This window comes from Gossypium hirsutum, chromosome D13, assembly GCF_007990345.1.
Source record: "Gossypium hirsutum isolate 1008001.06 chromosome D13, Gossypium_hirsutum_v2.1, whole genome shotgun sequence".
Taxonomy (NCBI): Eukaryota; Viridiplantae; Streptophyta; class Magnoliopsida; order Malvales; family Malvaceae; genus Gossypium; species Gossypium hirsutum.
In genome coordinates this window covers 41,826,179-41,850,880 of record NC_053449.1, presented here as the reverse complement: position 1 = coordinate 41,850,880, position 24,702 = coordinate 41,826,179, and the positions used below count along the sequence as shown (strand labels likewise).

Below are 24,702 nucleotides of genomic sequence, written 5' to 3'. Positions count from 1 at the left end.
ATATATCGAACGATCTGAAGTACTGCTTTAAAAAGGGATTTCTTGGGTTTTTGCATAAATTGACTCAAGTGTTGAACCACATATGATATATATGGTTCTGTATTTGTTAAGTACAATAATATACCTATAAGCCTTTGATATTCTGACACCTCTAATAGAAACTCATCATTACAACACCCCAAATGCACAAAATCATCATATTCAGTTGTGGTAAACTTCTTATTTTGCTCAAGCGGTGTGCTGGCCAATTTTGCTTCTCCTAACCCAACATTTGATATCAAATCCAAGGCATACTTCCTTTGATTTACAATAATGCCCTTGCTCGATTGTGCTACCTCAATGGTAAGAAAATATTTTAGTTCTCCTAAACCTTTCATTTTAAAACTCTGATGGAGAACCTTTTTTAACTCATCAATAAGCCCAATGTCATTCCCTGTGATAAAAAATTCATCGATCCTAAAACTTTGATGGAGAACCTTTTTTTAACTTATCAATCAACCCAATATCATTTCCTGTAATCAACAAGTCATCGACATAAATAAGTAACACAATAATATTATCACATTATTTTTTGTGAACAAATAATAATCATGCTTGCTCTGAACATATCCACCATGTAAGGAGGCTTCTGTTAGTTTCATGTTCCACTATCAAGAAGCCTGTTTCAGACCATAAAAGGGACTTGAGTAAACAATAGACCTTATGCTCCCCCTGTTTACGAAAAACCTCTAAAAGGTCCATGTAAACCTCTTCACACAAATATCCTTGAAGGAATGCATTATAACATCCATTTGAGAGAGCGACCCATCATGTATAGCAAAAAAACTAATGACAGTGAGAATAGTAACTTGTTTCACCACTAGTGAAATAGTCTCTTGAAAATGCACTCAGCTTGCTACCGATAACTTTTACCTACAACTAGTGCCTTGAACCGCTCAATAGAGCCATTAGATTTATATTTCACCTTATAAACCCATTTTCAGCTAATGAAAACCTTATCAGGAGGCAAAGGCACCACCTTCCAGGCGCTATTTTCTTCCAAAGCCTGAATTTCATGTCTCATCGCATCAATCCATCTCAAATCCAAAATGGGTTCTTGATAACTTTGTGGTTTAGTGATAGCAAATATGTTAGCAGCAAAAGAACAATTATGATATGGTAAATGGGAAGAAGAATAAAAATGAGAAATTACATATTGACCTGATTCAAGTGAAGTAGAGGATTGGTTAGAATAAACATAACCTTTCATCCATTGTTGTTGTTTAGAGAGACGCAAAGTACGACGTCATCAAGCATAGGAACGAGAATGACAGATGGTGAGTAGGGTGGTGAAGCAATGATATTAGGTAGAGGAGAGAGTGAATTATCAATGTTAAGAAAATTGGTACCACTGAATGTAGGAAAGAAAAAGGAGATTTAACAGGACATTTAAAAGGAAAATGGTTTTATCAAAACTGACATCCCGATTAACAAAACAAGTTTTTGTGTTGAGGTTGAATAAAATATAGCCTTTTTGGACAGTGGAATATTGCATGAATATAGACGAAATCGCTTTGGGTGAAAATTTGTCACTATAATAAGGTGTGATGACATAGCAAAGACAACCGAAAACCCTTTAACAAGAAAGATGATGTAATTTCTTATAGAAAACCTCAAAATGACTTTTCCAACCTAAAATAGGAGTTGGTAGATGATTAATAATAAAATAGGCTGCTAAGACACACTCACCCTAAAATTTAGTAGGCATATTAGATTCAAAATTTTAAAGATTGAGCTACTTCAAGTAAATGTCAATGTTTACGCTTGACCACCCCATTTTGCTGTGGAGTGTAAGTACTAGAAATTTGGTGTATAATTCTCATGGTACTAAAATATTAATTACACTCAGTCTTAAAAAATTCACATCTATTATCACTTTGTATAATTTTAATAGTGGCTAAAACAAATTTTTGATCATGACAAAGAATTGCTTGAGTTGTAAAAGAATATCACTTTTTAAACGTAAAAGATACACCCAATTCATAAGAGTAAAATCATCTAAAATAGTCAAGAAATATCTATGCCCACTATGGGATGAAACCCTATACGAACCCCGCAAGTCTAAATGATTAAGAGAAAACACTACTTCAACCCAAGTTTTACTTAATGGAAATGGAAATCTAGTTTGTTTCGCTAATGGACATACATAACATTGTAGTATAGAAGTACTATTGGAAAAAATTCATGATTTCAAAGACATCCTATTAAACCTTGAAATAGAAGCATGACCAATGCGAGAATGTAACACCCGCTACTCAACCCGAATCACTGAGTCCGGATATCGAATGTTACAACATACAAACACTTAGAATAATTTCTAAACCATCTGCATATAATCCCTTTTCAACATACTTCATATTATTTTAATAAAAGTTTCTAAACAAAATAGATAAAGAAAACATTCAAGAATACAATAGGTTGTTAAAATAATATAATACATTACAACATCACAAAAGTTAATTAAAGACAGACTCTTCTTGGCGTAGAGAACTATATGCCATACTCCTAATATATTCTTTTGTATGCATAATATCCCAACTTGTCATTTTCCTTGGCGTATTCATGACTTTGTCCCTCTTGAAGAACATACTCTCACATTAGCACTTGAAACGTAAACAGATGCTTTGTAAGCTCACGCGAACTTACTGAGTTTTAATACAGAATACCTTGGAGCCTTTTCAATTGAACTCCTCATCTTGAAAATTTCAGACTACATCTCTATCTTTGGTAGGCACTTTCATAATATCTGATATATACCTAAAAGCCAACTACCATACTTAATGTATCGACTCTAACTTCACTTCTTGGCTAACTTCAGATTTTACCAAACGATACATATCTTATTCCTTCTTAAAATAATAAAGGTACTTTTTAAAAAAAATATCTATATTAAATATACATTTGTCGAAATCTCTTCCAAATAAACATAGAATACTTTTTCTCAGGATGGGTCCTTACAAACACTTCTATTGGGAAATAGGAAAACTAGTGGAGCTCTTAAGTTGAACTTTATACTGATCTTAATTCTAGTAGATTCTCATATTGATTCTGGTAGTTATCAAATTACAAATTAGATCATATCTTGAATCAACCCAAAATCATAACTTTTATTGATAATGAAACATTATAAATCATCTAGAAGAATCCCAAATGACTACGATACATAACATGAGAACGCCCAACTTGGCAAATGGCTTAGATTCTGGCCTCTAAACGAGACATGAAAACCATTCCGATATGGCAGGTACCAAATAACTCAGATTTCATTCCCACCTAGCATAGACAACTCAGTCCAGCGAACACTTAGACCTTTCATAAATATGAATACACCAATTTACTGTACTGGCGGATTACTATGGTGAATACACCCTTCAAATAATACCTCTGAAGACTCTTTCAGAAGTTTTACTTAAATCATATTCAAACTCTTCCATAAGACAAACCATAACTTCGAGCCCATAGAATTCTCTATTTTGGCGGAACCATAGCGGATTCATATATCATGTATCACAAAGCCATTGCAGAATATGCCACAAGTGCATTTTAGAATACACCACAAAGGCTTCATAGATTATGCCACAAAGGTGTTATAGATACCCTGCCTAAATAGGCCCTGTTTGGTTGCCACCAAAGCCCCACAAAAACTGTCGTGTTTGCGATATGGATTTGCCTAAACTCATTATCACGTGAGATTTGCCCACTATCGCCTTAAGACATGCAAAAACCCCAATAGATAAATGTGACTCAACCTCCCTTTCTCGAACGTGCCATGGCCATGCTATTTTCTCAAGATTGTTGTACTAAAATTTATGTTTACTGTTCTGACAGACTACGTCGAATACCACCACGAATTCAAAACTCATATAACGTAATTTTCTGACACTCTGTTAAACCCTCATTTCTCCAACATTTTCAATCATGCATCATACATCTAACATAAGTACACATTCATGTAGGCTATACTCATATTCATAGCAGAATCTTACATCTTTAAATGCTTAACACACATTATCATGATCATGCATCACAAAATATATTCCATGTACACACATACTGTTCTTTCATAGGATCACTTGGACAAATACATACAACACTTCTCACACTTAAACTCACACATATACATTTAGTAACCACTCAATGAATCATGCATCATTACTGGTACATCAACCATAAAAAGGACTTTCTAGAATGACTTGTAGGATTTGAGGCTAGGGACTCACCTGATACTCACCTATATTGTAGCTTAAAGTTCCAACTCGAGCACCCTTCACGAACTAGCAGCAACAAATTCTTTAAGAACAGGGATTCACCATTAAACACCATTTACAGATAATTTACTATCTCAACTATAGACGAGCCCCATGAAGGGCCTCTTATTCATAACTTGCTATTGTTATGCTTCTTAACATCCTTACTCTTTCAAACACTTAACATGCAGAACTGTCAGACTTACCAAAAGGTGAAATATCCACTGATTAACTCAGAACCTTAGATTCCAAATTAATAAAGAGAAGAGAACATTTAAGTTTAAGAAGAATAACTAGAGAGTAAGGTTAAAGGGGAAAAATTACCCAGACAATCCTTTTTACCATATATATACACCCAATACCTCTTAAAGGATTTTAACAAGTTTCAAATGTATACTAAAGTGGTCCCTTTAATGTCCTACAAAAATCAAAGAAAATATAAAAAAATTCAATGTCGATGTTATTTGAGTAGTGAAACCATTCATCTGACCCTCAACCAATTATGTTACATAACCCCACATACATATCGTTCGAACAAAGTCGGCGTACCATAACCATGGCGATAACTCATATATGGCATGTTATACTCAACCAGAACTTTTGAGATGTACTCTTAGCTTGTCGTACTTTTTCTTCTATTGAGAGATGCGACGAGAAGAAAATTCTTAAATACTTCTATAGGAGGATACTCTATGCGCCAAACATTAGTTCACCAAAATATCTATTCATTGGTTGACTACACTATTATAATGCACCAAATAGATAATTTCACAACTATATACCTTCCAATTGAATCTGCTAGAGTTGGGGTGTGACAGGGAATGTTAGAGTAAGAATGAATCGACAGTGGTAGTTATATGAAATGAGATGTTACCCATAATTGATTCAAACGTTGGTGAAGAAATAGTTTGAAAAGATTGAAGGATATACAAACCACCTTGTTATTTACCAATCCCCTTCATTTTTCCACTTAAGAGATCTTGAAATATAGAAAAATAGGGATAAAATAAAGCAAAACAATGCAAGTCTTTAGCGAGTTTAGAAATTAAAAGCAAATTATAATGAAAATCCGGTATACACAACACATTGGCTAATTTAACATCAGGAGAAATAGTGCAAGAACCAATGTGTGTGATTGGCAAGGAGGAGCCAATAGGTAATCAGACACAAGAAAAAGATGATGCACTTGAAATAGCAGATTCCAAACATTGAAAGTTAGATAGCATATGGTTAGTGGCACTAGTGTCCAAAATCCATTCACAAGGCGAGACCATACATGCCAAACTAGTCTCTGCTAAACTTGCAATAGCTGCTACATTGAGCTTGTGTGAATACAGGTGCTTGAGGAAAATTGGATGGGCCAACATCAGCTATCATCATAGATCTAGTCGAATTCGAAGTCTTCTTTTTGGTGAACTTAAAATCGGAAGGATATCCGATTAACCTGTAACAACTTTTCTTTTTGTGTCTCTTGATCTTGCAATGGTTACCAACACCATTGAATCGCTTCTTTTGAGTCACTTTAGTTGAATACACCATTGTTGGATCAAAAGCAATCGACCATGAAGAATGAAGCCTTTGAGATTCTTCTTGCACCAATATGGAATATGTTTGATTGAATGTAGGCAACAGAGTCATTAACAGAATCTAACTACGAATGACAGCATAAATATCATTTAGTCCCATTAGAAACTAGAATGAACGTTGTTGAACAACATGTTTAACATTTTTCTTTGAGTGTCCAAAACAGCTACAAAAGGAAAATGGAACGAGTGCATCATATTCATCCCACAATAGACGCAATTTAGTGAAGTATACAGGCACTAGAGGAGACCTTTGACAATGAGAAGCAATCTCACGATGCAAGAAAAAACTCGAGAACCATCAAGCTTGTTGAAACGTTCAATAAGATCAGTCTAAACCATTGCTGCATTATAAGCAAAGACAATTCCTACTGAAAGTTCCTTGTTGAAATTGTTTAAAATCCATGACAACAATATAGCATTGTAGATACAAATCGGCTATCACCAAGTCTTTAGAACAGTACCATCCACAAAACCCAATTTATTATTTGCCCACAATGTTATTTACATAGCTCGGCTCCAAACAATATAATTCTCAGGCCTAAGAAGTTAATGAGAAACTAGTTGTGCACCTAAAGTTTTAGAGGGATGTAAGTACAATGGATGGTTGAAATTTATAGTATAATCCGGTGGAGTCACCCATTCTCACCAGCCAACAATTAGCAACCAACAACCAACACTGTTGGTTCAAGAAAGTTACCCATTAGCAAACAATCAAGCAGAAAAGATCTGCGAAATAAGATGAAGGACGCTAATTGACAAAACCAAACTATCAGTCATAGTAGATCTACAAAAGAGGAGATCTACATCTGTAAAAGAGAATGACGGGCTGAGGAGAGAATCACAAAAACTAGAGAAAGACAACCAGCAATGGCTTTGATACCATGTTGAGAAATGTCGGTGGTCGTAGTCAACTCGTGGTACATTGGTGATAAGCACAAGAGAAGTAAGGTAGAGAAGCAAAGGCGGCAACTAGGACACGAAAAAGAGAACAGAAAAATAATTGGAGGTAACTTTTCATTAAAATGGTAAAAAGGTATATTTTAAGTTATAGCCACAATATATTTATACATCAATAGTTTACTGCCTAACCAACTAACCTATTAACAATTAACTATTAGCTAGCCTTTCAATGGAAGAACCCTAGAGATTAAAGTACCAGGAACATTGAAATTATTCGAGTAATTAAGCTTACTCGGACCTGCTACCATAAGCCATGACGGGGATTTAAGATACCACCATTTGAATAGGAAGAAGAAGAAGGAAGGAGAATAATTTGGGAATTTTTAAAATGAGCTTTCCTTGAATTTTATAGATTCAGGTTTTATTACTACCGAAGGTATCATGACAAAAATAAGCATTAAATGTATCTACTTTAGGCACATCAGCAATGGTATTTGATTGGAAAATGGACTCTTCCCAACTAAAATACTCAATTTTAAAGTCAAGGTTGTTAGAAACGGTGGTGTGGCTAAAAAAAAAGTAGTAGGCCCCATTGGAGATATCGGAACGACGATGTTGCAATGTTTGGTGTACTCTAATGGGATTTCAAAAGGGATCAAGGAGGTTGTTTTCTGGACTTGAAGGAGGATAAATAGCACAAATAAGATGAAGAGACTTGGAAGTAAATATTAGGTTTTAATATGGGTTTTTGATAGGAATTTAAGGGATTAACTTAAAAATTTTGTATTTTTTAAGGGACCAAAAGAACAATTTTTCTTTTTTTGCAGGTCCAATCAAGAATTTGTTAAGGGTTTAACGACTGAATGACCATTATGGTTAATTTTTCTAATGGTAGTGACTACATTGAGAATAAAAATTTTAGAGTGACTAAAATAGGATTGGCAGTATTTTACGGTGACTTCCAAGGAATTTACTCGTAAAATTATGCAACACCGTGTGTTGATTTGTCCCAAAATACTAGCTGCCTGTTGCTTATCGAGAACCAGCTTCAATTTTATTGTTGTTGTAAACCGCCATTACTAGAGATATTTGGTTGAATAATTATTGATGTTTTGTCGCACCAATTCGCTTCTGAAGGCCATTGCTATTTGATTCATTTTTGCTATTATCATTTGTTGCAATTTTCTAAGGTATATTGTCATGTTAATTTGTTTTGTTGATTTGCTATTATCGATGTTTAATTGTTGTTTCCAATTAGTGTTAGGAGTATGAGTTGAATTATATTATATATGTTTAGACAACGAATCAATGATTAAGAATCTCATGGAGTCCATTCATCACGCATTTATGTTATTTGGTTGGTCTGATTGAAAATAAGTAAGATTAAAATTCAGTTAGATTGATTTAGATCCCATTAATTATGGACGTGAACTAAATAAGGGTAATTTTGATTGAACTTCTATTAATTTGAGTTTAAATAATAAATTTTGTTGGATTAACTTAGCACAGTTCATGATTAATATTTGTTTGATTAGAAGTTTTTATGAGATTGAATTAGAAACTAGTTTAACTTAGAAACTGGTTTGTAAGGGAGCCAAGAGCTATTGGTTTATTTTTAATATGAGTTGGTACATTTTTTATAGCGAATGACGTCGGGAATAGAACGTTTCTAAGCAACCGACATTTAGAATTATAATTTTGTGATACTTACGTTTTAAATTATTTTAAATGTTATAGTTAAATTATTAATTTAGTGATTGCGATTCCTTGTATTCGAAATGTTACTTGTGTAGTAGTTTATTAAATTGTTTTTAATGATGGTTACTATCGTTAAATTGCTATTTTTGTTAATTGATTATTTTTTAAAAATCATTGCTAAAATTACTATTTTAATAATAGATCAGATGCTTGATAAAATTAGTTAGAAATTTTTTAGATATAGTTAACATGCCATAGAGTGCAAGAGTCCCTATCATTGGTTATTGTTCATTGGGCAGACTGCATTAAACATCTGATAGTATTGTCATTGTTGCGTTTTGTGCATTTGGTGTGATGGTTGGTTATTGATTAAGTTGTGTTCATCGCACAATAGAGTTTTGTCATTGTTGATTCTTGTGCCATTTTCATCGTCCGTTTGGTGTTCGGTTGGACACTCATGTATATAAGCGTCTTTCCTCCTTGTGTGACATGGGCAAAATAAACGCTATCGCTATTTACTAAATGCTTTGATAATGTTTCATTATTATTTTAAATGTTATTTATGATTGATTATTAATTATATTGTGTCTTTAAAAATTTCTATTCAACATGACTTTCACTACTCGAATTATTGCATATATATGTGTGTGTGTCTCTGATTAGAATGCTTTTATTTTAATTACATGCATTTGTAGTTTAAAATGTATTGGATCACCACTGAGTTATAAAAAACTCAATATTCGAGTGTTTTAAATTTCCTGTGCATGTAAAAGATTGTTCGTGAGTTTATAATCTAACAACATTGCCAAAGAGTCTCCGCAATCTATTTTTCATAAAGATGTTTCCACTTAGTTCTAGCCTTGGAATGTGTTCAGGATGGTCTGATTAGTGGGTTGCTTTTATACCAATTAATTGATTGAGTTGTGATAAATTATTTTAATTTTTTTAATTAAGCATGAATTTTGTTAAATGATTATTTATTTGTATTTTAAATTTTTATATTTTAATGTGTGTAACTGAATAATTAATTGAATGGGTTACTCCGACGACTATTGTGATACTCCAGATTCGATCTTTCTCCCAAGCCAAATTTATGGTGTTACAAAAATCTTTTTATGCATGGTACATAAAATCTCAAGAGTTAGCTACATATGTCCAACAAGAAAACATCAATACCCCATCTTTTCATAAGTCTCAAAAACTTCGAAGTTCACCTAATTCATATATGACAAACTCTACACATACTCGAAGCTTTCCAACGTTTACTCCATGAACCAAGGTCTTATCATACTACAATTCTTATACACATCCAACTTATTATATATGTCAAATCACATAGGTCTTTTCAAAGCTCTACACAATACAGTCATAAGTTTCTTAACTCAAAACATATCTTTCAGTGCATCTGTCACCAAATGCATATTGAAACACCACTCACCTTCAAGAGGTGTTTTCACATTGCCATCTCAATATAGCAACGAATGGATCGAACTTTATCAAAGACTAATCCGATAAATCTTATAATTATACTAATTTCTAATACATATCAAATTTATTATCAAATTACTAAAACTTTAGTCAGAATACGTAAAATTAATTCATGCATTACACAAATATACAAACTAATTTATAATGTAACTCAAAACGAAAAGTAACATAATAATATTAGAAATACATTACATATTAACTCCCTTACACACTATTTCATCACAACAACATGAACAAAAACAGGAACACCTGAACAAGTACACTTGATTATTCACTATTATACAACACAAATAACTCTTATTATTTATATATATATGATGATACATAAATTTCTAAACTCAAAATATATTATTTGCTATGGTTAGTGGATGCATAATATTAGTGGTCATTGTAGTAAAGTCAGTGTAGCTGATGTTCTCCTCTATCTGTAAAAGTAAGGTAAAAAAACAAAGTCAGCTATTGTTTGCATGATTTTTGTTTATATTTAATGTATTAATAGTACATAAATTAATATAATAAATTTAGATCAATCAATACGATTAATGATATCATTTCATTAAAATATAAATTATTTCAATTTTAATGATATAATATCATTTAACTAACAACAGAAAAGTTATTATAATCCTAAAAATGCTCTTAGCATTTTATCATTGCTATTTTTGTTCTTATTTACCGTTTCATGAAGACATTTATTTGCAGCTGTCATGATCCCTTCCTTTAACCAAGAAAAGAAACACAGTTATTACACAAATATAACATTCAATTAAATAATTTTAATATAAAAAGATATATAGACGCACCTATGGATTGGATTTGCTTGATACATATAAATATAGTTAAATCTTACATTTATTTTTATTAACTTCAACGTTCTAATTTACATCAATTTAATACACTTTCAATAATCTGTGATATTTTAATTTGACATAAATTTACAAGCACTGGTGAATAAATTATGTTGAATGTATTCTGGTCAATATATAATGAGTCGTTGTCACGAATAATTATCAAAATTTTAGTTATTTTAATAAATCTAAACTATTCCAAAAAAAAAAAACAATCTATACTATTATTTAAGAATTTGAGTGAGTTAATGTCACCCATCAATCAGATCACAATTCAATTGTAAAAGAACAAAAAAATTCATTTATTTTACAAATATTATTATAAAAATATTTTTAGTTTTTTATATTTATATATAGAATTTAGAAAGAAAAACCTCACATAGTAATATTTGAACTTAAGATATTATTATTTATATTGTCCTAGTTTTATCATTTCAATTGAAATTATGTTTAATTTTTATATAAATTATTTTATAAATTTATTCCATAATTTTTTTTCACTCACATGTTCAATGTACCATTTATTTAGGATAAAATTAAAAGTTTTTGTAATTATTTAAAAGGAAATTATATCTACTTCTTTTACTTGAAAAACACCAACATTTTTAAATGCAATATTTCTTCAAGAACATATAATGGAAAAAAAGTTTCACCATCTACAGATTGTGACTATATTAAAATAAGTAAACATCAATCCAATTAATTAAATTATTTTACGGAATTAATAATATAATTAAGCGTTATATCACATAATTGTATTTAAGTGAATGATTATTTTTAATAATTATTATTATGGAAAAAAATATCAGCAGATAGTTTTTCTGGTAAGAGCTAAATTGAAAACATATCTTAATGGTTAATCTTTTAAGAGTAAATTACAAAAAAAAAATATCTATTTTAAATTGCTATATTAGAGTTAAATTGTAACTTTTTAATAATTTTACTATGGAATTGGTATTAGTGACACCAAGTTTAGTCAGTACGTATAGATATTAAAGATAACATATTTTATCTATAAAGCCACTTGCTAGTATTATAAAATGTATTTTTTTTATCCCATAATGGACATGCTTTAAGTATTTGTAAAAAAAAAAAAAATTAGTTCGTTGTACTTCGTATTTTACACAAAAATCAGCTAGAGTTTTAAGTTTTGTTTGTATGTAAACACTTATAAAACCAAAATGGATTAATGCGAACAGTCATACTAACCTTGTTCCTTAACATTTGGATTTCTTGAAACATAATGTCCATCTGCATTTCATGCAACAAACTAATATAAATATATATTAAAAATGAATATATGGTATGGAAAAATTGAATTAAATTATAATTAAAATCAACTATGGTAGATCGAATATGATTGATCCAAATTTCTAAATGCTTTTCAAGTACAAGCAATTCATTTAAGGACATATATTCACATCCCCCTCCAAACATGTACCTGTAAAAGATCAACTAATTTAGTAACATCACTGATATTTTTGTTACCACTCTTAATAATTTTTCTTTTTAATTACTATTTAAACTATTTCTACCACATGAAGACACATGAGTTTACATGAATCTTGTGTTCCCAATTCTTAAATTTATGTGTCCTAGGTTTAAGATAAAAATTTCGGCTTCTTTAATCAAAATTTATTTTCTCAAGTTGGGCCATTTGTTATGTTGGTATTGGCTAGTTATAATCCCGCATCACCTCGCATATATTATGTAAGAGGGCATTATGCCTTCATTTGATTTCATCCCAACATTAGTTTTTCTCTCACTTAATAATCTGTTTTTAGTATATTTAAGAAAATCTTTTAATTAAGGTTTAGTTTGTAATTATTTTTTATAGTGAAGTTATCATTTGATATTGGTGTCCAAAAATGTAAGTAATTTGCTAAACTTCATAAAGTTGATGTGTTCTCTCATTTATTTATTTTACTTGCATCAGTTGGTCTTTTTATTGTATTTAATATTCAATAGATATTATTGGGTTAATTCGTTGCACTTGTATAGTTTCAATTTAGTATTAGTGTTCCTAATTCGGTTTTGGTGTTCAATATTAAATTATAGCTATGTAGAATATTACCTGATGTCCCCAATAATTAGTATCAGAGCCTTGGTGAAGAAATGCTAATTTTCTTAGCATGTTGTGATTGTAGCGTTGTCTGGTCATCCACGTTAGAAAAGAAATTTTCACTATTAGAGATTATTCATGATTCATTGGTTATTAGGTAGAAGTGTGATTGTGTGAAAGTGCATGTTAAGGAAAGTTTTGTCTAGGAAAGACTTGTTATTTAAGAATGTCTTTATGACCCACATCACTTTCTTGGGAATTTACCTGGTGCACTATTCTTAAACTACACTCATTATTCTAGTATCAACAGCCTACTATTGAATATTGTTAATTGGTGTTGAAATGGCATTGAGGTCGTCATCAAGCTTGTCACCTGTACCAATGAGGACAATAGTGTCAAATGCAAAGTTTTCGGTGGAGTTGTTTAATGGAACTAGTCATATTGACATGTGGCAAGGTGACATACTAGATGTATTGTTTTAGTAAGGCCTAGAAATCGATATCAAAGAAGAAAAACCTGAAGAAACGAAGGAGAAACAATGGAATACTATCATTCAATTGGCATGTGGTATTAATTTGATCTTGTTTTTCTAGGGAGCAGAAGTATAAGTTCAAGAATGAAACTTCTCTATATACATTGAGGAAAGCATTGGAGGAGAAATTCCTAAAGAAAAATAGCCAGAATCATCTCCACATGAAGAAAGATTGTTTAGATTTGATTATCAACTAGGCACCACTATGAATGTACACATCACGACTTTTAATCAACTAATGAAAGCCTTACTGTGTTTAGATAAAACCTTCAAAGATGAATATTTGGATTTAATGTTGCCACCATCAGTTCCTGATGAATTTGAATATCTTGAAGCAACCTTACTTCATGTAAAGAATAAAGTAACATTTAAAGAAGCAACTAGTGATTTGTATAATTATGAGCTTAGGAAGAAAACTAGAAAGAAAGTAAGAATAATGTAGTAGAGGCATTAGTAGCACACGATCATTTGAAAAGCCAAAAAGGAAAGGGTGATCAAAGTCAAAAGTCAGACTTGGAAATATGAATGTGTCTTTTGTCATGATAAAGATCATTGAGAGAAAGACTGTCTGAAGCTAAAAAAGAAGGATAAAAGTGCACTAGATTCATGTATTGTAGAGCGAGATACTAATGAATTTAAACTATCATTGGTTGTTTCACCATCATTATTCTATTCAGACGAGTGGATATTGGACTCATAATGCACCTATCATATGTCCCCTAATCAAGAATCATTTTTCAATTTACTGGAAGTAAATGGAGGAGTTTTTTTATATTGGCAATAACAACATCTGCAAAACAATTAGGATAGCTTTAATACGACTATAGAATCAGGTCGAATTAACCAAGGTTTTAAGGAATGCTCGATATGTACTTAGCTTGAAGAAAAATCTCATCTCTTTAGAAGCTTTGGAATACAAAGGCTCTATTATTACTATGAGAGATGGAATTTCAAAAGTTATATCTAGAGAACTTGTGGAAATGAAAGGTATTAGGAAAAATAACTTGTATTACTTCCAAGGTAGTACAATTATTGGGGGAAGCAGTTGTAGCCTCTATTGATGACAATTTTGATTCAACCAAGTTGTAGCATATGTGGTTGGGACATGCTAGTGAGAAATCCTTGCAAATTCTAGTACAATGAAGATTGTTGAAAGGTGCAAAGGCTTGCAAGTTAGAACTTTGTGAGCATTGTGTTTTGGGGAAGCAAAAAAGAATGAAGTTTGGCACCGCTGTCCTTGATACAAAAGGTATTTTGAATTATATCCATTCATATGTGTGAGGGCCTTCCAAGATAACTTCATTGGGAGGGAAATACTACTTTGTAAATTTTGTGGATGACTTTTCTAGAAGAGATTAGGTGTATACAATGAAAACTAATGATGAAGTGCTCGAAATTTTCCTTAAATGGAAAAATATGATTGAAAACCAAACTGGAAGGAAAATAAGGCAACTTAGGATGGACAATGAAGGGTAATATAAAAGTGATACATTCTTTGACATTTTCTAAAAGTATGGTATTGTTTAACACTTCACAGTTAAAGATACACTACAATAGAATGTTGTGGAAAAGTGTATGAATCAAACATTGTTGGAGAAAGTTCGACGTATGTTGTTCAATACTTGGTTGGGCGAGTAATTTTGGGCTAAAGATGTGACATATGTTGGCCATCTTATTAATCATTTTCCATAATCTATTATAGAAGGCAAAACACCTATGTAGGTATGGTCTGGAAAACTTGTTACTAGTTATGATTCCTTACATGTGTTTGGATCTACTATGTGTTACCATGTCAATGAGCCAAAATTAGATCCAAGAGAAAATAAAATTCTCTTTCTGAAATCACCTTTGAAGTAAAGAGATTCTAACTTTGGTGTGTAGATAAGAAGAAAATAAATTATAGAAAAGTTGTTACTTTTAATGAGTTTGCCATGTTGAAAAAGGTAAAATATGGAGGCCTAATGACATTTTTAGCCCTCTCACTTTACGAAAAATATCATTTTAGCCCTCTATTTAAACTTTCACCTTTTTTAGCACTTAAACTTGTTTTTTTGTCAAATCACCCAAAAATGAGTGGAAAAGTTAACTTTTTTAACTCTACTAATGTGACACACACGTGGATGACATGTCAACATTTAATTTTTCAAAAAAATTTTAAAAATATTTTTAATAATTAAAAATTATTAAAAAAGTATAAAAATTTTAAAAATATTTTTTAATATTTTTAATATTTTAATAAATAATTAAATGCTGACATTTCATCCGCGTGGCAATCCATGCAGTAAAGTTAACTAATGTTAACTTATTCATCCATTTTAGGGTGATTGGACAAAAAATACAAGTTCAATGGCTAAAAGAGGTGAAAAATTAAATGGGGGATAAAATGATTTTTTTTTTTGTAAAGTTGGAGGCAAAATAAGTCATTATGCCAAAAATAAATATGTTTAGATAAGTGATACTCCGCAACAAGTGGAGTTTCAAGAAATGATGGTTAGCTTAATTTATAAGCGTGATTCTCCAACCATAATGGAGGAATCAAAAAATTAAGAGGTTCTAACCTAAGAACCGCTAAATACACTAGAACCACCTGTAGCTACAAGGCCAAGGAGAGAAATTTGTATAATTTCTTGTTTTGCTTATATTATGGCCTTTGCACTCTAGTTGTAGATAATGATACTCTTATCACTTATTATGAAGCACTACAAAGCTTTGAAAGTGACAAGTGGAAAAGAGTCATGTATGAAGAAATACAATCTCTGCAGAAGAACAATACTTGAGAGCTGGCGCAATTGCCAAAGGGTAGGAAAGCAATTGGGTGCAAGTGGATATATGCAAAGAAAGAGGGATTTCCTATCAAGAAAATGTTCGCTACAAAAGAAGATTAGTAGCTAAAGCATATGCTTAGAAGGAAGGAATTGCCTACAATAAAGTATTTCCCCTTATTGTAAAACATTCCTCCATTAAAATTTTGCTGGCTTTGGTAGCACAATTGAATTTGGAGCTAGCTCAACTTGTTGTAAAGACAACTTTCTTGCATTGTGATTTAGAGAAAGAAATTTATGACTCAATCAAAAGGATATAAGATTGCTGGTGGAGAAAATTGGGTTTTTATATGTTAAACAAATCATTGTATGGGTTGAAACACTCCTTTAGGTCGTGATACAAATGATTTGATAGCTTTATGAGAAGACAAAAGTAAAATAAAAGAAAATATTACCATTGTGTGTATTTGCAGAAGCTACAAGATTGATCTTTCATTTATCTCCTATTGTATGTTGATGATATGTTGATTGATTCAAAAAGTCAAAGAGAAATAGATGAATTGAAGGCTCGATTGAAGCAAGAGTTTGAGATGAATGATCTAAGTAAAGCTAGGAAAATTTTCGGTATGGAGAAACGTAGAAATAAAAAGAAGGGCAAGCTTTGTTTGACTTGGAAACCATATCTGAAGAAGGCACTACAATGTTTTATTTTGAATGAAAATACAAAACATGTAAGTACTCTACTTGTTTCTTGGTTGAAACTTACAGTATGTTTGGATTGTATTAAAACTAGGGAAAGGTAACGAAAGTAAAGGAAAATAATATAATTGCCTTTGTTTAGATAGTTCCTTTTATTTGAGTAAGGAAAGTAAAGAGAGTTGAATTTCCCATGCTTTCCTTAGTTCTTAGTTTTTAATTAGCCCAATTTGAGGGAAAAGCTAAGGAAAGGAAAGTAAGGTTATTTGTAAAATGCAAAATTACATTTTTTTATCCTATTAGATTTTATATGATTTATTTTACAAAAAGGATATAATTGGAAAAATCATTATAATCAATCATTTCCTTATCTTTCCACAGTTTAACCAAACAAAAATTGTAAATGTTCGTTTACTTTACTTTATTAATTTTATCTATCCAAACAAAATAAACATACATAATATCCTTTCTTTAACCTTCCTTTCTTTTCTTTTCCTTTATAATTATTTATCCAAACATAGGGTTTGTGCTCAATTATCTCCTAAGAGTGATGAAGAACAAAATATATGACAAATGTTCCATATGCTAATGCAATTGGAAGCCTGATGTATGTGATGGTGTGTACTTAGCCAAACATTTCACATGTAATTGGAGTTGTGAGTAAGTATATGTATAATCCTAGCAAAGGACATTGACAAGCTGTGAAATGGATTTTATGGTATCTTCTAAAACCATAGATGTCGGTTTAATCTTTGAGAAAGATATGTTTGGTTAATGTTTAGTTAGATATGTTGATTCCAGTTATACTGGTGATTTGGCTTGTTAATGCTCCAGCAAGTTGAAAATCGATCTTATAATTTATAATAGCTTTATTAACTATAGAGGCAGACTACAGGTTAGTTTAGCATTGCTTTTGAGAAGTGCTTTTAAAAAATGCTGTGGAAAAGTGATTTTGAGAAGTACTTTTGAAAATTTTGGTTTAAAATTTAAGTGTTTAGTATTGTTATCAAAAAGTGTTTCTGATAAATAAAATGTTCATTTTAGACATTGTGTTATAAAGTAATAAATATGCATTTAAATAATGTTCAAATTAGTTAATATTATGATATCTTAGTAAGAATATAAAAAAAATAATTTATTATAATTTATTTTTAATATTTTAATAAATGAAATATAAATTTTAAATATTTTAAAGCAATTAATATTAATTATTCATAATATTTAATTTGAATATTTAAACTATATTTTAAATAATAAAATATTATATATTTAAAAAGAAAATAATTACATACACCATATAAATATTATATAAAAACATTATAAGGGTTAAAATTGTCATTTATTTCTAAAAATACTTTTGTCAAAAGCAAAAGCTAAAAAAACTATTTTTACTTTTGGGTTGAAAAACACTTTTCAAAAGCATTTCTGACTCCAAAAATTGTCTGTTTAGCATTGCTTCTGACTTTAAAAGTACTTTTAGGGTTAAAAGTACTTTTAAGAGGCAATGCTAAACAAAGCATACATTGCGGTTTCAAAGTTATTAAAGAGATTGTTTGTTCAAGGACTTAGCTCAATAGGTTGTAGAAAAACTTAAAAATTGTATTTTTAAAAGAATAAACAAGTTAAAAAATTAGACAAGATCAATTTTGTTTAAAAAGTGACATGAAAAGAAATACTTAGAAAAATGGGAAAAAAGTCTTAAAGAAATGAGTACATTTTTAGCATTGAAATATTTTTTAAAATTTAAAATATATAAATAACTAATTTTAATTTAATTTATACAATTTCAACTTAAATTTTATGTAAATGTTAATCGGGTTGGTATAAAGTAATAACTAATAAATCATAAATTCTTAATTATTTTTCTCAGATTTTTCCTTTAAATTAAACCATGTATAATTGAATTTGTTGGCTTATCAAGAAATATATTTAGGAAACAAGTTTTTTTTTATGTCCCATACACATGTTAATTATATGTATTAATTACACTATATTAAATTATTTTATAATTTTTGTATAACCTTTTTATAAAATATGGTAAAGAAATTTATACATATTATTTCTCGAATGAAATAGCTTAGAAATAAATAGAATATTTTTTAATAGCTCTGTGTAATTAATTGTGCAATTTTTTTCTTATATTATATATTTAATATGAATTCATATCATAATATTAAAATATAAAATATTTAATTTGTAATTAATTACTTAAAATTCTTTTATTTAAATAATTTATCCATTATTTTTTCAACAATAGAGTTCATATTAATTTATATAAAAGATGGCAGTGTGTCAAATAATATGACTATTCATTAGACAAAAACAAATTTATGGCAGATAAAAAAATTTATTTAAATGTTGGTAATGCACGAATTAATTGTATTAATATTAAATTATATTGAATACTTTCATATTTTTTATTACAGTTAATAGACTCATACGAATTTCATATTTTGAATAAAATTGTAAAAGAATAAAATTCGGTTAACAATTTAAAACAAAAAACTTATATACTTTTATAATTACTATTTTTTATTGTGAAAATAATATAGTATTTTTTGAATTTATTTAAAATTAAAAATATTATTAAATATTTTTACATTACTGAAAAATTGTAAATTATTTTTAAATATATAAATATTTAGAATTATTAAATATTTTTATTATAAAAATATTATTGTATTATTTGTGATTTATTAACATTAAAAATTTTAGTTATGATGAAGTGGAATTTAAGTACAGGTGTAACGGGAAAATTTAGTTATTCCTCTTCTTTATTGTGTTTATTAATAAAAGTTTGATTCTCAAAAAACATAAATAGATAGAGAGACCAAAAAACAAAATAACAATTTGTCCTGCCTGCTAAAAAATAATTGAAAATTTACCTCGGCCCTTTCTGAAGTATTTCTATCTCCTGCTTCAGCATCTCAATCTCCTTTTTTGCATCCTGCTTATGTTTCATAAAATTAAAATAAAGGAAAACCTTTTTAGGTGTGCATAACACTTTTTCCATAAAAAAATTTAAAAGGCAAGTGATTCTAGTATACAATTAAACTAGTTTTATATAACACTCTGTTCGTAAAATTTTTTAATATAATTGCTTGTTATACATGTAAATTTTTTAATCAATTCGTTATCTTTATTATTTCGATCTAAAAATATTGTCTATAAATATATAAAGATTGAAAGCTATTTTACGTGAAATAAGTAATTCGATAATTTTAATTTACTTTAAACTTTATTTACATGGTCTACATTAATAATATATGAAGTATGACTATTAAATTATCAATTTATTAATCTTACCTAAAGTTATGAAAATCAATTTTACATTACTCTAACTACTTTTAAAAAAAATATTAGTGTAACTAGATTCTTCTCTAATATTAAATATAAATATTTATATAATATTTTGGTTAAAATTAAATAAAAATATTTTTTAATTAATGTAAAATTAAAATGTCTATGCACAAGTACAGTAAAGACTACAAGTTTTAATGGATTGGGTTAGATAGTTGGATCGAATCTATGTATGGTATTAACATAATTCATGTTTGTCTGATTCATGTGGCTTGAAATATGAGTTTTGAAATTTTTTAATTCCATTTATATTTATAAATGATAAACTCAAATATGTTTTAGGCATGGATTATTTTTTAAAACTTTTAAAACATTATGCTATTTTTAATTTAATAATTGAATAATTTATATATTTTATTAAAATTTACATATATTTTATTAATTTTTAAATGTTTATATTATAATATTATATATTATTTAAGTATAAATTTTATTATGCGATGTAAATCTATGATATATTAAAATAAAATAAAATATTACGATATTGAAAGTTAAGTCGAAGAACTCAACTCCGCAAGGCTAGCAAATTGATAGCGGTCTATTCAAACAATTTTTCAATGTTAGTACTAGAATTTAATTATCCACTTAACGTATCGCACTCGTTTTCAATTATAAAATTCCAATGCAAGAAAATTATTACCATCAGTTAATTTAATTTTTTACTAATTTTTTCAAGATTAATATTTGTATGTTAAAAATTATTCAGAGTATGATATTATTATAATTTGTCATTAAATTACTAATAATTTAGATAAAATATATTATATTTAATTGATTTATTCATGACTCGACTTGATCTATAAAAAAAATCTAATCATTTCTAAAAATCTATTTTTAGTTTATATTTTTCTAACTAGATGATAGTTAAAAAATTATATAAATTTTTTGAAGATGGTAAGGGTTTTTTATGAGTCGGATCATGAATAAATTAGTTAGATATGATATATTTTATCTAAATATAAATTTTATTGCTATCATGATTTGAATAAATTTTTAATGTATAATTTTCTTTTTGATTTCTCAATATATCTACTGAAATTAACTCAATAATTAATTCTTCACATTCTATAAGTCCATTAAAAACTAAATACTTGCCACGAATTAATGTATAAATTTTAATAGAGAATAAAATAAACTTCACAACTCCTAAGACTTTTAACATTCACAATGGTACTAGATTATTATTTTTGCGAAAAATTGCATACAATCAATTGGACTAATGACCACCACTATTCCTAATCTCCACCCATCCTTAAAAGTTGTCAATATTAATTAATATTATCCGGTCATCCAGATCACGAGAAAGCAATTATTTAAAGAATTTCTTAGTGGTTAAGAAATGTGAACTTTTTGGTCATGCTAATTAACCCACAATTCTAACAATATATCCTATTGGTACGTTGAATAAGAAGAATCTGATTCAACACCCACTTTGCTGATAATTATGGTGATAATATAGTTTTTTTTTAATATATAACATAATTTGTGCCAGAGATCAGCAAATTTCAACACGATGATATCGAATATATATTATTCAGTTTTTTGAAGTTTTTTACATTCCTTGGTTCGAAAACCTTTTATTATTCTTTAAAAGATATTAAAGTTTATTTTTATATTAATAGTTTTATACTTAATTTTAAATAAAATATTTTTAACTAATAAATAGTCATTTAAGTCGAGAATGAATCAGCTTAAAATGTAGAATCATAATTCAAACTTGAATAAAAAGAAGTATCTCAATGGACAAATAACAAGTGGTGTTGAAACCATTTAAATTACATGCGGAAAAAAATATTATAGAGACCCATATATTAAAAGATCAAATTGCATTTTGTCTCTTCTACTAAAAAAATGATTAAATTAGTCTCTATTAGTTAGATAAAAAAAGTAAACTGATCATTCTATTAAAAAATTTATCTATTTCTACTATTAAAAACTGGTCTATATACATCACCATGAGGTACATGTGGCAGCCACATGGCACTGTCTAGTTATTCCTCCTGACACGCAAGTTTTTAACAATAAAAATAGATAAAATTTTAATAAAAAAGATTGATTTGCTCTCTGATCTAATGTATAAGAACTAATTTGTATACTTTTTAAGTAGAACAAGTAAAATGTAATTTAAATTTTAGTATAAATACTGACATGCTACTTTTACCAATTAGATGGTGAAGCTTGATGTTTTCAGTTACTGATATGCTATTTGATTGTAGTTGTACGCAACTTCGTAAAGAAATATTCTACATATATGATCGTAAATGTATGACTTACCATAGGTTCCACCATGGGTTCATCAGCCGGAGGTCCTCCAGTGTACTTGCCATACCTCTCAATAAGCTCTTGCATGGTCCTTAATTCCAAAAGAAAAGAAAAGATTAATTCAAACTCCAAGTAGAATATTAAATAAAATTTGTGTAATTATTATGTTAATCTGACAAAAAAGATTATGTTTGTCCATCTACTTTATGTGTGTATATTAGAGCAAGAAATGAAGATGATGCAGCGAGAAGAGACCCTTTGGTGGCTAGTTCATAGAGCTTTCCATGAGCGGAGAAAATGACGACTCCAATTTCAGCATCGCACAGAACAGAGAGCTCCTTAGCCTTCTTAAGGAGGCCAGCTCGGCGCTTGCAGAAGGTAACCTGCCTGTGCACCGGATTCTCAATGCGCTTCATCTGAACTCTTCCACGACCCATCGGACGAAAACGATCACAATATCTCAACTACCTTCAACCTTTGATGTTTTGATGTTCTTCTAATCTGATCTGATCTCCTATATGCAGACAACCTCCCACTAGTTTGAACTAGCTTCGAGGTTGTTGCAATACTACTTTGGACTTAGCCCTCTGCCCCAAGAACTCTCTAACAGTTGCTTCTCTTTGGTTTTACAACTTCAACCTTTATATTGTCCCCTTAGATTCTCCTCGCTCACTTTACCACTTTCAAATATAAATTTTAGTCGACACCCTTCCTTTTCACTCTTCACTAATCTCTCTTTTATTTCCTATACCACTTAAATTCCTGCTAAGCTTTTCTTACACTATACATTTAAATCGAATATATTTTCTATTACCGTGTTATCATAAACATGAAAAATACTATGGCAATCAATTACGGTAAACATTAATAATCAAAAGAATCAAAACTGCATAAATAGTGCAACTATTACTATAATTCTGGCCTCTGCTGCATGCATGGTGACAAAAATAGTCACAGTGATTTTTCATGGCAAACATTTTAAATTTTATTCAATATTTTAATGGATGTAATATCTACTATAAGTTATCTTTATATATCAATTCAAAACATGGGACATTGTATTTTGCTTGCATAATCAATTTTATTTATTTTATTCACATTTCCCCTCTTTCATTTTTCTTGGTAGTGGGTAATATAGCTTGTAATTCAATATGATAATATAAACCATAAGTAGTGTTCTGGTGATTGTTTATGTTGGATCACCAGTACGCCTTATGGAAAAATTATTCCAGCGATCATCAATCATAGATTTATGTACGAGGAATGAATTGAGATAAAATAAGGTTGAAAGTATACTTTTTTTAGTGAAAACGTTGAAAGGATGCTACTGATTCGATGCCGATTCCAAGCCACAATGAAAACGTCCTGGCCTCTACGTAGTCTATCCCGTAAAAAACGAACAACTACTTTCTCTTGAACTTTTCAGAGAGAATTAAAAATGGTTGCTAGACTTTTTAAATTATTAAGTTGGTAATCTTAACAATATTAAAAAGGAAAATCAAAATTATTCCCTTATTAATAGAGAAGGCAAATGGAAAGTTAGAAAAATGAATTATATTCTTTCCAACAGAATATTAATTTCCATATCTTTTATATTTGACCGAAATTAATTAATACAACTCTCTATATAAATACAATTAATATTTTGTATGAATAAAATTTATATATTAATTATATTCTTTCCAAAAGAATATTAATTTCCATGTATTTAATATTTTGACCGCAATTAATTAATATAACTGTTTATATTCATAAATTCGGTAAAATATATACAATTAATATTTTATATGAATCAAATTCATATATTAATTATATTCTTTCCAAAAGAATATTAATTTTCATGTCCTTTATATTTTGATCGAAATTAATTAATAGAAATGTTTATATTAATAAATTCGATAAAATATATACAATTAATATTTTGTATGAATCAAATTCATATATTAATTATATTCTTTCTAAAAGAATATTAATTTACATGTCTTTTATATTTTGACCGAAATGAATTAATATAACTATTTATATTAATAAATTTGGAATAATATATACAATTAATATTTTGTATGAATCAAATTCATATATTAATTATATTCTTTCCAACAGAATATTAATTTCCATGTCTTTTATATTTTGACCGAAATTAATTAATATAATTTTTTTCTATTAATAATTTCGATAAAATATGTACAATTAATATTTTGTATAAATTAAATTCATTTAT

The 24,702-nt window shown here is 29.0% G+C and overlaps 1 protein-coding gene across 4 annotated transcripts; it reads right to left on the bottom strand.

The window, feature by feature from the left end:
• Positions 1-10,057: 10,057 nt before the first annotated feature.
• On the bottom strand, positions 10,058-23,202 carry LOC107919016 (agamous-like MADS-box protein AGL12). 4 transcript variants are annotated; one of them, XR_001690338.2, is made up of 6 exons: positions 22,737-23,194; positions 22,494-22,572; positions 19,745-19,806; positions 12,016-12,057; positions 10,635-10,676; positions 10,058-10,383 (listed from the first exon to the last, which is right to left on the bottom strand). XR_001690338.2 is itself a non-coding variant. In XM_016848556.2 (6 exons), exons 1-4 carry the CDS (start codon positions 22,916-22,918, stop codon positions 12,024-12,026), a joined length of 360 nt encoding a protein of 119 aa, XP_016704045.1. In that variant the 5' UTR covers positions 22,919-23,202; the 3' UTR covers positions 10,111-10,383; positions 10,635-10,672; positions 12,016-12,023. The 4 variants fall into 4 exon arrangements, 2 of the variants coding, with proteins under 2 accessions (XP_016704045.1, XP_016704046.1); XM_016848556.2 differs by having other exon boundaries at positions 10,111-10,383; positions 10,635-10,672; positions 19,745-19,809; positions 22,737-23,202; XR_001690337.2 differs by having other exon boundaries at positions 10,113-10,383; positions 19,745-19,809; positions 22,737-23,201.
• Between the last annotated feature and the right edge of the window lie 1,500 nt (positions 23,203-24,702).